Source organism: Populus nigra, chromosome 7, assembly GCF_951802175.1.
Source record: "Populus nigra chromosome 7, ddPopNigr1.1, whole genome shotgun sequence".
NCBI classification, from domain to species: domain Eukaryota; kingdom Viridiplantae; phylum Streptophyta; class Magnoliopsida; order Malpighiales; family Salicaceae; genus Populus; species Populus nigra.
The window spans coordinates 17,158,775-17,172,630 of record NC_084858.1 but is presented as its reverse complement, the minus strand read 5'-3'; the positions used below and the strand labels follow the sequence as shown (position 1 = coordinate 17,172,630).

Below are 13,856 nucleotides of genomic sequence, written 5' to 3'. Positions count from 1 at the left end.
ATTACTATATTTTTAAGCACCTCTTAACTTATTGTTTGGCACATCCTTATGAAGATTTTCATGTGCTTTATTATTATCTTCATCTAAAAGATTTTCATACCAAATTAATGGAGTTAATATTTTGAGAAAATCTAGTTTGTTATAAAGATTATTTAAAGCCATGATTATATAAGAAAACACATAAAAAATAAAGCATATTCGAAAAATTTACAAATTAAATTATTCACTGAAAAAGTTTATTATGCAATTTTAAATTAAGAGTAAAATATCAATATTACTAATTCAATTCAATTTTATTAGTATTCCAAGTATATAATTGAATTTAATTATGAAATTTAATATTTTATTCTAAATAAAAAAATTATCATAGGTTATCAATTAAATTAAATTATTTATAGAATTGAATTCAATTTCACTTATTATAAAACACTATTGAAAGTTTAGTTTAGGTTATTTGATATTCATAAAAAAGTAAAAGTGGTGTACTTGGATGGTGTTCATGGCTAATATATTTTTAAAATGTGTTACTTTAAAAATATATTAAAATAATATTTTTTATTTTTAATATCCGTTTATTAAAATATAATTTAAAATAATAAAAAATAATTTTTTTAAAAAGCACCACATGGTTTCTTCTTCCCCTTGTTTCTGCAGGTTATAATTACTGTATTTTCTTCCCCAAATCAATCATCAGTGGCATCCAAGTCTTTGGCACCGGAGCCAACTAACACACAAATAGAATATGATCAGCAATGACCGTGGATCAGCTGTTGCCATCGACAAGGTTTAGTTTCAAGAGATCAATGGCCGTGGATTACAGAAATTAATAACATGCCATCCGTTGTATGATGCTAGCAATTAAGTGTAATTTGGATATAACATCACATTTAATTAAACATAAAAAGCAAATCAATTCAATTTTTTTGCTATTTCCTTTGATCATTTATCTTGATGGATTGGTCGTTAGCTTCGAGATCATGGATAATCGACGTGTCGAGGTTCACATTGCAAACACCGAATGCTTCTCGTGCACACTGCCCTCTGAATTTTTCAGCTGTTTCCATTGCATTATCATGTAGGTTATGCATATCCTACAATTTCGGAACATTAATCTTTTTCAGGCAACCGATGTAATCATCCATGGCATGATGATTCACCACTGTTAAGGCACAGGGACCTAGCTCAGTAATGGCCATAATGGAAATGCAAGGGCAATAGGTCAGGAAGAAGGTGATGCAATCAGGCTGATCAGTGCATCATGGGCTTGGGCAGACCACAACACACTCTATCCATGCCAGGATATTCTTCTTGATGCCACTCTTGGATCTACAAATGTTACTATTTCAGAGACCAGGTCAAGGTTATGCTTCTTGGGCACGATGATGAGTGTTTGACGGGCAAGAACATGAAGGCGACTCTTGCCCTCAATCATTTTGGACCTATTTGCAAGCAACGAATGCCAACGTGATTGCTAACTACATTAGCCTATGCTGAGTGAATTCCATACTGTCCAAAATGAACTGTTATAGTAAATGAATCAAATCTATAATGCAGGGTCACCTGGCAAGCAATCTCTAGGAAGGATGGGGAGAGTATGCAATTGGTGGAAGCATGCGAACCAGCATTCAGAGTGAAGGCAACAACTTCATTGAGTCAGGAAACAAAGAGGTAATATTTCTGCCATCGGCCTTCCAAGACCAGGGAGAGGTACATGCCAAAGGATAGCCGAAGTAGAGAAAATAAACTACAGAGAAGCAGAAGAAAATCCTCCAGAATATCCTCAAACTGATGTCCTTGATTTCTCAGCAGGCAACACAGATTAATGGCTTTGGTGAGAAAAGCAAGTCATGGAACTTCTACTGTGTGGAGGATTTATTTGAAATTGGAGCTTCTTTTAATCAAACAGGCAGGTAAGGCAAAGCCTAACAACAATATTCAAAAATGGCTCAAGGTTGCAAATGCCAAATATGTCAGGTCAATAACAAGTTCAACGGGTGCTTTAAGGTACTCAAATTCGAGATGCTGATCCAAAACTAACAGAGAAAAAGATGAGCATTTTGCAACATGACCAAGGAATAACTACATAAAACAAAAATTGTATAGTATAGCTTTGGAAAACATAGAATTCACTGCGAGATACTAGTGGTCAGATAACGAGCCTAATTTTGTACTTGTGAAAACATTACAACTATCAATAAAAGAACATTCAATGCACTGTAACAATGCATCAGCACATTATTATCGATTCTAGTCTTCTTCTTCATCAGAACTTGCATATGCTAAACCTAGCAAACTTTTAACAGGATTTTCCTCAGCCTCATTTTTAACATTTGTCTCGCCTTCTGGTTTGCTTGATGCTGGTATGTGCTCTTTCTTTTCATGGTTAACCTTGATTTTATTGTCTGAAGCACGATCACTTGAAATTGGGGAGGAATAGTTCCCATCAGACGAGTTTGAAACTTTAGGACGTTTTGGTTTAACTTCAACCACCTTTTTCAGCAAGTCTTGCTGCCTATAATCAAGAAAATTTCAGAAGTCAAACCAGCACAGGAAGCTAAAAAGAATTAACCTTTTTAGCTGAAACATAAAAGATTAAGAGCATGCTGGGACAGAAATACCTAATTCCACTCTTTGGCTTGGGTTCAACACGAAAAGACAAGGGAACTGATGCGGGTGAAGAATCTGCCAGACTTGCAGCTTTGTACTCATTGGTTAGGGAAGACAAACAACAACAGAGAGAAGGGTTGCAATAAAGACAGCATTGCATTAGGATATCAGATAGACCTAGAATATAGGAATGCCAAAGTAATGATCCTTTAAAATCAACGGGGCATTCCAGATCAGCTAATGTAACGCTATGCTATTACAGTTGGAGGTTCAGGTATAAGATGAGACAAAAATATTGTACGAGTTTTATTAATGGAAAAAATTAAAGAGCATTTCAGGAAAATACTGATAAGGCATGCTTACAGCATAAGAAAAAATAGTGTTCACCAATTTAGCATCTGTGTATGAAGTAACTCACTAAAAAACGCAATTGTACCTGATTTTTTAAGGGGAAAAAAAACTAGAATGGAAACATTAGTGATTAGTAGATGGATAAATTTGTGAAAAGTAAGGAGAACTATGAAATTGAAAAGGCAGAGCAGATGTATTTTCCAACAACCACAAAGACAAGAAGTTGTGAAAAACTAAAAGATGAATGAGAACTGACCGACACAGATATTTTTCTCAGTTTTTTAGATTATGAGTTGTTAACCATCACAAAGTAAATAAATTTTGACCTATAAACTACACATTAGAAGCTACTTGGATCAGCGTCATGAAAGATGTGATTACATGGATGGTAGCCATCAACCAAAGCACAAACAACCACATGCTAGGACTGGGAGAACAAGACTTCGTTTATTAGAAGACGATATGGAAACAAATTACAAATAAAAGAGCACAAGAAGGATATTTTAAAAGCAGCAAATGCCCTTTTCTCAGTGCGGCGTAAGAGGCGTTCTGCATCCTCTTCAGCCTCCATTTGCTCTTTGAGATAAAGTAAATCATCGCTATCCAGTGCTGCATAAACAAAGCTCACGAAGGTATATGTAAAAGAAGAAGTAGGTATTTCAAAAAAAAAACCCGGTTAAAGAATAGGTATGCATATATATATGGAGAAAGAGAGATGGGGAGAGGTAGATACCGCCTCGGCCATGAAGGTAGCCACCACGTTCTCCAGCAACCTCTTGCATCTGTTAGCAGCATTGAATCAAAGCCAGAATCCCTGCCAGGGCATGTTATCAGAAACTACCCTTTCCTATACTTTGCTAAATCAAGCAGCAGCGGCGGCGGTAAATAATGGGAATAGGAAAGACGAAAGAAAGGTCTAACCTTAGCAACCATGCGATGGAAAGTGATGTCTTCATCATCAATTACTTTGTCTCTCCCTCCTTTCCCCAACGATTTCTTATCTAAAATCAATAAAAATTCAGAATCAAAACAGTAAATCAATCACATGCATAATCGAATTTGAATGAAAGAAGAAGAAATTTGGGTACCTTTAGGGTCAGTGAGATTAGTGTATTCCCTTACTTCTCTTCCTGCCATTCTTATTATTACTATAATAATAATCAAACCCAACCCTCCACCACCACCCTCTTCCTTCCTTCCTTGTTGGCTGCTGCTGCTCCAAAATTTCTAATTTCTTCTACGATTCAAATTTCCTAAATAGCAACAAAACCCATTATTTATTTATTTTTAATAAATCGAAAGAGTTTCTCAGGTTTTTTTTTTTAAATGAATGAATTTTTAGGTTTAGGGATCTGAGATGAGATTCACAGTTCACACTACATCCAAAAAAGGTGAAAAATATTGTCCGTCACCGCCATGCCAAGATATTCTCCACTTCCCTCAGAGGCCCAGCCCAAACAAGCCTAGCCCACTCCTAAATTTTCATAAGCCCAATATAACCCCACCTGCACCATCTCTCTTCTGTTGTAAACTACGGAGTTCTGACACTGTTATGTACTGTATCACTATTGATCATCTCCTCTCCTCTTCTTTTTGTTCTTTATTTATATACGTATTTTCTTTTCCCCAACTAATTAACTAATTAATTATTTTTTAAAAAATAAGGATAATATTATAAATATTTAAACATCTTGTTGCTTTTTTTTTTAGAGAATGTAAAATGTTATTTAGATATAAATTATAGGATGTAAAGCAGAATTTTTCAAATTGTAAAAGCAAAATATTATTTAAATATTAAATTACAGGGTGTAAAATATAATTTTTAAAATTATATAGACAAAATCACAGAATGTTAAACATAATTTACCTTCTTTTTTTTTTCTCATTCAAAACAAAAGAAAATGAATGGCATGGAAAAATGATACTTCAGATTAATAGTGTGTACAACTTGTCTCCTTTTTGAACGAGTAATTTGGTGAATTCTTAAATATAGCATGGTCATGAGTTATTAATTTTATAAAATCAATCAATTTTTTATTTTTTTGAGAGAAGATGAAATAAATTAAACAAAAAAAGAAAAAGAAAATGGAACTTGTGATGAGCGCGCATATACACACATCAAATGTTGATCTTTCATGTCCTTCCTTCTTTCTTTCTTTATAGCAACATATAATTAAATTATTGACTCGTGTTAATTATTTTTTTAATATAAAAAATATATTTAGACCTTGTTGATATTTTTTTTAGTAGAAAAGTTTTTAAAACCATTTGGAAATTAATTCGATATGATTCAAACACCTTAGCGGGTCCAAAAACAAATCGTATAATAGATAAAAATATATATTTTGACTCAAAATAAATATTACATTGAGATTTTTTTTCATAAACATTACTACGACAATATATTAGATTAATATGAGTTAACCCGAGTTAACTTGTCAATTTGCACACCAAATCATGAGATTATGATAACCCCATAAAAAGCTAATCAAAACAAATTACGAAACTAAATTTTTAATAAGCTCAGTGTTGAAGGATGAAACTGGAAAAAAAATATAAAAAAACAAAAAAATGGTCTGAATCAACTCGGGTTATTCTATCAAACCCACGATCCAGGTCATAAGATCGAGATAACCCAATAAAATGTAAATTAAAGCAAATTATGAAGCTCAATTCTCAATCAACCCAGTATTGAAAGATGAAATTGAAATAAAAAAAATATCAATTAAAAAAAGAACATAAAAAAACTCGAGTAAAAAAGGGTTAACCTGTCAAACTCGTGACCTGAATCATGAGATGAGAATATCCTCATAAAAAGCAAACTAAAATAAATTATGAAGTTTAATTCTTAATTAACTCAATGTTGAATGATGAAATTGAGAAAAAAATTATTTAGAAAAAGAGGAAAAAAAACTCGAGTAAGTCAAATTAATCTGTTAAACTTGGAGTATGGGTTATAAGTCTGAGATAATCTGATAAAAAAATTAATTAAAAAATAAAATCATGAAGCTCGATCCTCAATAAATCTAATGTTAAAAGATATAGTTAAAAAAAAAATAAGAAGAAGCATAAATTAGAAAGGGAAAAAAAAGAAAGAAAAGAAAGAAAACATTATTCTAGTGAATATTGTTATGTTAGGAGGGATACAACAAAAAAAATTATTATAGTGAATAGTGTTATATGAGAAGGGTACAATAAAAAATAGAAAAAAAATATTATTCAGTAAATAATATTAAGTAAGATGAGGTACAATAAAACCCACCCTTTGTTAATTAAACCATGATCACTAAATTTTTAATTCAACTTTATTAAATCAACTTCTTAGAATACAAAATATTTACATATTATGAAGAATTGAGAGAGGGAAGGAAGAGGGGATATTACATGAAAACTATAAGTTGTTAGTGTTGACACTATAAACCATGAAGTAAATAACTGTGGATTACAATAGTGAAGTAATGATTTTGCCCTTCACTATAAAACCATCAAGCATTGTATGGGTAGAATTGTCTTTCTAAATGGTCAAAAAGTCATTTAGGATTTGGATAGGGTTAAGAAGGTTTTTACACTTGTCTTCAGCATAGTAAAATCATTTAATCAGCCTTAAAAGCAAAGATTTTGAAGCTTGGCTCTAAGAGCTTCGCCATCCTTTTCTTGCTCTTTTTAAAATAAACAAATAACGCATTTCCCTTTAAACTAAAAAAATTTATAACTTAGATTTAGGGACCTTTATGTCTTTTAATATTATGGTTTTGTATGTGTAATAATCAGGTTGTTAGAGGGGTTCTTGGGTAATAAATTTAATATTAATGTTATTAAAAAACAATTGGTTGGCACATGCAGTAGACATGACAAAGTGTGAATTGTCTTTGCACTCTTTGGGTGGTGCGTGAGATGTCATGTGGTGGACATACAGTGGCTTCCAAAGCAGCATTCGATATGTCTTAGCTTCCTCTTCATCCAGGGGTGTGTGTGTAGTAAGCTACTAACTTTGTATATAAAAATAAAATAATTATAAATTAAACAAAACATATATCATCCATGTTAAAGAAATGATAAATACATTAACAAACCGTAGCTTTAAACTGTGTAATAATCATTAACAAACTGTGTGAAGTTCAAGTGATTCTCGACACAACATGTAAGAACATGTGAATGATGAAATGTCTGTCATTTACCACATGTGTATGTTCTATCATTTAATTTGATTTCTCGCCTGACTTCTTTCACAACATCTAGTTTAATAGGAGTGTTAGCCTGGAAAACTATTTTTCAAAGTCAAACAACATTATAGTATGATCTCTTAATCTATTCATGTTCATTATCAATTCAATTTGAATTGTCGGGAGCAATATTACTCCATTTTGAATGACATCACTAGCTTCATGTCTTTGTTTGACCTAATAAACATTACATTTGTAAAATGTTAATTGCACTAGAGTAGAAATAGGCGTTGCACGAGCATTTTTCAGAATATGATTAGATGACTTTGAAATATTAATTGTCATATTACCATATCGATGACCACTATCATAACATAAAATCTAGTTTTCTTTTGACTCTCTTTCAAGACATTATTTAAATGCTAGGTTCATGTTACACATTCTTTTGATACAACAAATCAATTTTACACCTAAAAGGTTTATAACACATCCTCATTAAATCTTTTTTGATAGTCGGGTCTTTGAATTTATAGTTGAAGTTGCTAACAAAATATATGACACAATACCAATGATATCTTAAAGGTTGATGCCAAATTTATGTTACTTCATTCTTGATGTCTGCATGTCTATCTAATATTATACATATACTGGTTTTACTACTTGTAACATATCTTTATAAGCAAAGCAAAAACCATCTCCAATTATCATTATTTTTTTCATTAACAATTGCAAAAGCTAATGAGAATATCTATTATTCACATTAAAAGAAATTGCAATCAATAACTTTACATCATATTACTTATACAAATGTGTCCCATCAACACTGATGAATGGTCTATAGTATTTGAAACCTTCAATAAAAGGTCCAAATGATAAAAAAAACTCTCTAAAAAACCATTGTAATATCATCAAGATTTTCTTTATGTGTCTAATTAACATTTGTTTCAGGATTTGATTCCTTTATTGCCAACAACAACCTAGGCAAAAGACTCCTCACGTGAACAAAAAAGATGTTTAATCACTTTCTATTTTGCAACCCATGCTTTGTCATATGATATTTTATACTTATATTGCAATTTTATTTCATCATATATACTTGAAACCACCATTAAAAGATTATTCATTACAATGATTGATATAGCATTAACAATAAAATTTGGATTAAGTTGATGGTGATCTTCTTGGACAAAGGTCGAAACACATGTGTGTGGTTTTTTTAACTTTGTTATCTCAAATGAATATGTTATAAATATGTTATTAGATATTTTGTAAAAAAAAATTGAATTCTATTCAATTTAACATAATTTTAACTAAATTGCATTAACTCAACTTTAATTAACAAAATTCAAAGTAAATTCAATCAAATTCTAAAAAGTTAAAGTTAAAGCAAATAATATTATACAAGATGTAAATCATTTGTTGATAATAAATATCCTATTGGCATACAAAAATATCCTTTAACAAATACTTTTGTAATTGGAGTCGATTGATAAATCTTCTATCTTCTTGGAAGCAAATTGAATATTACAAAAAAAAAAAACTAAAAAAGCTTAGTCATGTGCTGTAGATTGTGAGTGTTTTCATTGTGGATTGGAGCAATGTTTATCGAGGAGAAATTAGTTGGTTCTCGCGATAAGTTGTGAGTGGTTTGCTTTTTGCCATTTTTTTATGGTGTGCGTAGCGTGCTGCGGGTTACTGAGTTGTTTGTTGTCAGTGGGTGTTTGATGAGTTGTCATTTTCCTGATTTGTTCAGTGTGAAGGGGCCAGTAGTTAGATGTAGGCCTTACCTGCGATATATCGAATTGCATGGTTGTTACTGGGAGAGTGTTGGTCTGGTGTAGTTAGATGAGATTTTGGTTAATTTTGCACGAGATGACAGTAGTTTCTTTATTGTTTCTATTTGTTCTATGCAGGTATAAGTACTATGTCACTGCGCTGAGTTGGTATAAATACTTTGTGATTGCGCTGAGTTGTTTACTTTAATTATTTCTTTTGGAGTTTGTTGGATTCAAGAGACTACAAATGAATTTTGCATCTGAGATTGATTGAGGCAATCAATGCCCTTTTTTTTTATTATTTTAAACACGTTAATCTTAAAACACGCTAGATCACCAAACCTAAGTAACGTGGATCTGACATATTTGATAGACCCAACCGACGTGGATTTGGCAAGTTTGACAGGCCCAAGAAACTTAAGCCTGCACCTACGAGCTTTGGGTGTGGCAAGGTTGACAGACCCACCTTGGTAAGGTCTGACAAGCATGCCAGACTCACTATGGGTAGACATGAGTTTGACATGTTTGCTAGACAAAAAAAAAACTTGGGTTTGCACCCACAAGTCTTGGCCCTTGGGTCTGACATGCGAGACCCAACCAAGATGGGTCTGCCAACCTTGTCAGACCCAAGTTTGCTTGGGTTTGACATTTTGCCAAGTCCAAGTAAACGTGAGCCAGACATGGTTACCAGATCGACGTAAACTTGGGTCAGACATATTTATTATTATTATTAATATTAATATTAATATTTTTATTTTTTTTATTTTTTTTATTATTAATAAATTTGAAAAAAATATTATTACTATAAAAAAATCATAAATTTGATTTGAATGGTGAAATTAAAAATTATTATTATTATTGTTATAGTTGTTGTTGTTATTTTCATTATTGTTAATATTATTTATAAATTTGAAAAAAATTATTATTATTATTATTGAAAAAGAATAGTAATAAGGCCTGGCAACCATGCCATATCCGAAGGTGTTTGGGTCTAGCATAGTTGCCAAATCCAAGATGCTTGAGTCTAGTATGTTGCCGGACCCAAGAAATCTGAACTTGATGAATTATCAAGTCAAAATTAATATGGGTCTGACATGTTTACCACATGAGTCAGGCATGTTTGCCACATCCAAGTTCCTAGCTTACTAGGCCCGCAAGTGCCTAACATGATTATTTTTTTATGTTTTCTTTTTAATTTTTTTTTAGTTTTTTTAAAAATAATACATTATTTGTATATATTTTTTCAAATAAATTTTCAGTTTATATTTTAATTAGATTGTATTTATTTTTAAATGATATTGGGTGTGTTTAGTTTTTAGAGAGGTATGTATGATTCTTATGTAATCTTTTCTTAATTTTATATAGATTAATTTTTTTTAACATTGATTTTTTATAGGATTTTTAAAAAGTATAGCTTTGCATTGTTTTTTTTAATTATTGTTTAATAAATTTTATGTGCAGCCATGTATGTATTTTTTATATATAATTATTATTCTATAAATTTTATATGAATCTCATGTAATTGTCAGAACTAAATCATTTATGTTTACAAATCTAACTTTCAACTACCATAACCATAACAATTTATATTATAGATGAATCAATCCACGGCAACACGCGGTCCATTTATCTAGTTACATAACAAAAGCAAAACATTCTCGGTTAATTTCGTCAAGGAAGAAGGCAGTGAGAAGGGCACGATTGATAACCGAATGAATTTTAAGGGGGTCGATTAGTAAACAAAAAAGTTTTGTGAGGAAATTACTGGACGAAGGGGGGAGAAAAATGAAAATGAAATCTTGGAATTAAAGACATTGACTGACAACTCATTTATCAACAAGACAAGACAGAAGCTAAGAAGAAGAAACTCTCGATTCCTCCAAAAAAATCATGGCACTCTCTGTTGTCTCTGGTTCTATTAACACTACATCCCCATGCGCCTTGGTAAGAACTTTTGCTCTCAGCTGCTGCCACTTCTTTTTCTTTCAACTCTAATTGATTGTTTTGACTGGAATATTGAATGGAAACATCCGTATATTGTAGAAATCGCAGAAGTTAAGAAGAGAAACCCAGTTACCCTCATGGCTGAATCGAAGCACCAGCACCAAACATAATAAGCAAGTTCTTAATGTTACTAGGGTGGTTAAAGCTTCTTGTCTATTCAACCCCACCAATGAACCCATCCTCAAAGATGCTCTCAAGGTACCTTGCTACTTTCTCTTCTAATTCTTTTCCGCCGGCTTTCAATTGGCTGTTATCGCTTCTCTACTTATGTAGTTTTTTTTGTGGGATTGATATCTTGAGGTCTGCTTGAAGGGTTCTTGAATTTGGTCCCATCAGAAAATCCTTGAAGCATGAAAATGTTTAATAAGTAGCTGACATCTTGCGCTGAAGATGTTGAAGAAGCAATTAATCTTTTTGTTAAATAAAAAATAGAAGAAAAGGAGCCTACTTTTTGTCTGCAGATACGTTTTCTTTGAAGTAGTGAATGCCCAGTAAGACATTTACAATCCTTTCATTGGTTTTAGAGTGTAGTAATAGATAAGTAGGCACACAAAGGAGATAACAGAGTGATATTTGCTTCAGATCGTACGAGATGGGGTTATTGATGGTCAGCCTGTAGTGCATCCCCCAGTTGGTTGGAAATCCTGAATGACTTCTTTGATTTGTTGTATACATAATTATGTAAATGGAAACTAGTTACAAGCTTGACTTCAGGACATGATCAAGGTTTTGCAGATTTTAATCATATCGGTGTTGCTCATTGGGAGGGGAGTAACCAGGCCACTTTAGAATGAGTACTAATATATGCCTGTTTTCAGCAACATTTTAAATTCCTTCATGTATTTAGTAAGCATGCTTCTCCTGAAGCTTGACAACAAAGAGCACCTCTAGTTGCTGAATGCTATAATAGAGTGTGCGGGCATCTTCTACAGTAGAGCATACACATTGCACATTTTTGTACAATTAATTACTTGAAAAGCATGGTCAAATAAGTCTGATATCATTGTGACACTCTCTTGGCACTTCCTTTAATGTAGTCCATACGATATGAGGTTTAAGGAACAAAAAATAAATCTCCTTGCTGGTTTTGAGCAGAATAATAGCAGAAGAAGATATATAGTAGAACAAAACAAAGTCCTTTTTTTTTTTCTCTTCTCTCCTTCAAGTTTAATTTTCTTAAGGTTCTTCTCCTCTTTTTACTCAACCTAACCTAAACCTTGACAAGCTTACTATAGCCTTATGCCCGTACCCCTTTGATTGAGGCTATTGAAGTGCTGTAGAACACTTGACCAGGATTTGATCTACTACATTGGTCCATGGAGATTGGTTTGACAATTTTTTGGGGGAATGAGTGGGAGTGATTCTGTAGGAGATGAAGGATCCACCCACAGGATCAAGTTGGATTTTTATGACACAACTTTCTTAGCTAATTGTTTCCCACCCTTTCAGCAATTACAGTCCTTTTCTGTGGATCTTCGAGTTAGATCCTGTGGTTTTTTTAACTTGAATATGTTCCTTAGAGCCCCGGGGATTGTTATAACCTGTATTTGTATTCAGTTGTTTAAATCATGTGAAATGGAGACCTGTCAATTCATTTTCTTTGCCTACTGTTTAGTAGGATTGAAGGATTAATGCATGGTGTGTTTGCCATAGTGACATTAGTTCTTTGTCAAAAGCAAATCTACTTGAATCATTTCCCTGAGCAGTGAATGTATGATGTGTTTCAGAAACCTACATTCTACTTGATGTGGATTTGTCTTCGGTTATTTTACACTTTTCTTCTTTTTATTTTTGCTATCGTATACAGAACCTGATAAAAAGGTATTACAACTTTAATGTTATTGCTTCCTTTATAGGAACCAGTTGCATTCATGGGTGGGATGTTTGCGGGGCTCTTAAGGCTTGATTTAAACGAAGATCCACTCAAGGAATGGGTCACAAGGACTGTAGAAGCTTCCGGTATTACTGAAGAAGATATTGATGCTGAAGGTTCGCAACCAGAGGAACGAGTGCCGCTAGAGATAGAAATTGAATGAACTCATAGTTATCTATGTAAATGATACAAGGGTATCGCATATAATTGACAAACATTGAAAGACATTTGATCAAAAGAGCATATGGTTCTCTGACCTGAGGTCCTGAAGGTACATTGACCAGTACGAATATAAATCGTATGCCATATTTTAAATTCAAGTGCCAGGATTCCGTGCATGTTCAAAACAAGCTTCAGTATTCATACTTGAATTGAACATAGTGTAGTTAATTTATGACAAGAAAAGAAACGGTCACTTGTGTTTCTGTTGTCACAAATATCAGATTTCAATGTAAAATTGTTCTCTGTTTGATTGATTTCTGAAGGAAGAATTCAGTCCTCTAAATACATGTAATAATCTCTAATTTTCTGTCTCTAATCCCTGATTTGTAGTCTATAATAAATACAATAAATACAAGATATTCTGTTACAATTTGGTTGCCATATATTGTTGATATTCTTGCCATAATATACACTGACATCCCCCCTCAAATTGATGCTGGCCGATTAAAAGCATCAATTTGTCAATCATGAGTTAATGTCGAGGCCGAGATAAGGCCTTCGTAAAGACATCAACTGTCTGATGCTCGGTGGAAATATGAGGTAGTGTAAGAATATTATGATCAAGAGCTTCACGAATGTAGTGACAATCAACTTCAATATGTTTGGTGCGTTCATGAAACACAGGATTAGTAGCAATCTGAATAGCACTTGTGTTATCAGCATGAAGAGGTGTAGGAGTGTGTTGAGGAAAACCAAGTTCACGTAGCAAACCCTGGAGCCACACAATTTTAGAACATGCGAAGGACATAGCTCGATACTCAGATTCTATGGAAGATTTCGAGATTCGATCTTGTTTTTTGCTTTTCCATGAAATTAAAGCATTTCCAAGAAACATACACCACCCAGTAACAGATCGACATG

At 32.8% G+C, this 13,856-nt stretch overlaps 2 protein-coding genes and 1 long non-coding RNA gene across 4 annotated transcripts; 2 read left to right on the top strand and 1 right to left on the bottom strand.

Annotated features, from left to right (window-relative positions):
• Positions 1-1,189: 1,189 nt before the first annotated feature.
• LOC133698318 (uncharacterized) lies at positions 1,190-2,203 on the top strand. Its single transcript, XR_009843062.1, has 2 exons — positions 1,190-1,464; positions 1,555-2,203. It is a non-coding gene; the product is annotated as an uncharacterized LOC133698318 (long non-coding RNA).
• On the bottom strand, positions 2,081-4,354 carry LOC133698317 (uncharacterized). 2 transcript variants are annotated; one of them, XM_062121198.1, is made up of 5 exons: positions 4,047-4,354; positions 3,880-3,959; positions 3,692-3,740; positions 2,619-3,567; positions 2,081-2,512 (listed from the first exon to the last, which is right to left on the bottom strand). In XM_062121198.1, the coding sequence occupies exons 1-4, from the start codon at positions 4,093-4,095 to the stop codon at positions 3,380-3,382; spliced, it is 366 nt and encodes a 121-aa protein (XP_061977182.1). In that variant the 5' UTR covers positions 4,096-4,354; the 3' UTR covers positions 2,081-2,512; positions 2,619-3,379. The 2 variants fall into 2 exon arrangements, with proteins under 2 accessions (XP_061977182.1, XP_061977181.1); XM_062121197.1 differs by lacking the exons at positions 3,692-3,740; positions 3,880-3,959; positions 4,047-4,354 and having other exon boundaries at positions 2,619-3,378.
• Positions 4,355-10,681: 6,327 nt separating this feature from the next.
• Positions 10,682-13,093, top strand: LOC133698889 (UPF0426 protein At1g28150, chloroplastic). The gene is made up of 3 exons (XM_062121993.1): positions 10,682-10,840; positions 10,940-11,098; positions 12,757-13,093. Exons 1-3 carry the CDS (start codon positions 10,787-10,789, stop codon positions 12,934-12,936), a joined length of 393 nt encoding a protein of 130 aa, XP_061977977.1. The 5' UTR covers positions 10,682-10,786; the 3' UTR covers positions 12,937-13,093.
• The last annotated feature ends 763 nt before the right edge of the window (positions 13,094-13,856 follow it).

Excerpts from the sequence above, each read along its gene's own strand:
- LOC133698889 (XM_062121993.1), top strand. The coding sequence starts at position 10,787 with ATGGCACTCTCTGTTGTCTCTGGTTCTATTAACACTACATCCCCATGC. Across the intron at positions 10,841-10,939 it reads CTACATCCCCATGCGCCTTG|AAATCGCAGAAGTTAAGAAG; the intron begins GTAAGAACTTTT and ends CGTATATTGTAG. Across the intron at positions 11,099-12,756 it reads TCCTCAAAGATGCTCTCAAG|GAACCAGTTGCATTCATGGG; the intron begins GTACCTTGCTAC and ends CTTCCTTTATAG.
- LOC133698317 (XM_062121197.1), bottom strand. The coding sequence starts at position 2,767 with ATGCAATGCTGTCTTTATTGCAACCCTTCTCTCTGTTGTTGTTTGTCT. Across the intron at positions 2,513-2,618 it reads AAGCCAAAGAGTGGAATTAG|GCAGCAAGACTTGCTGAAAA; the intron begins GTATTTCTGTCC and ends TCTTGATTATAG.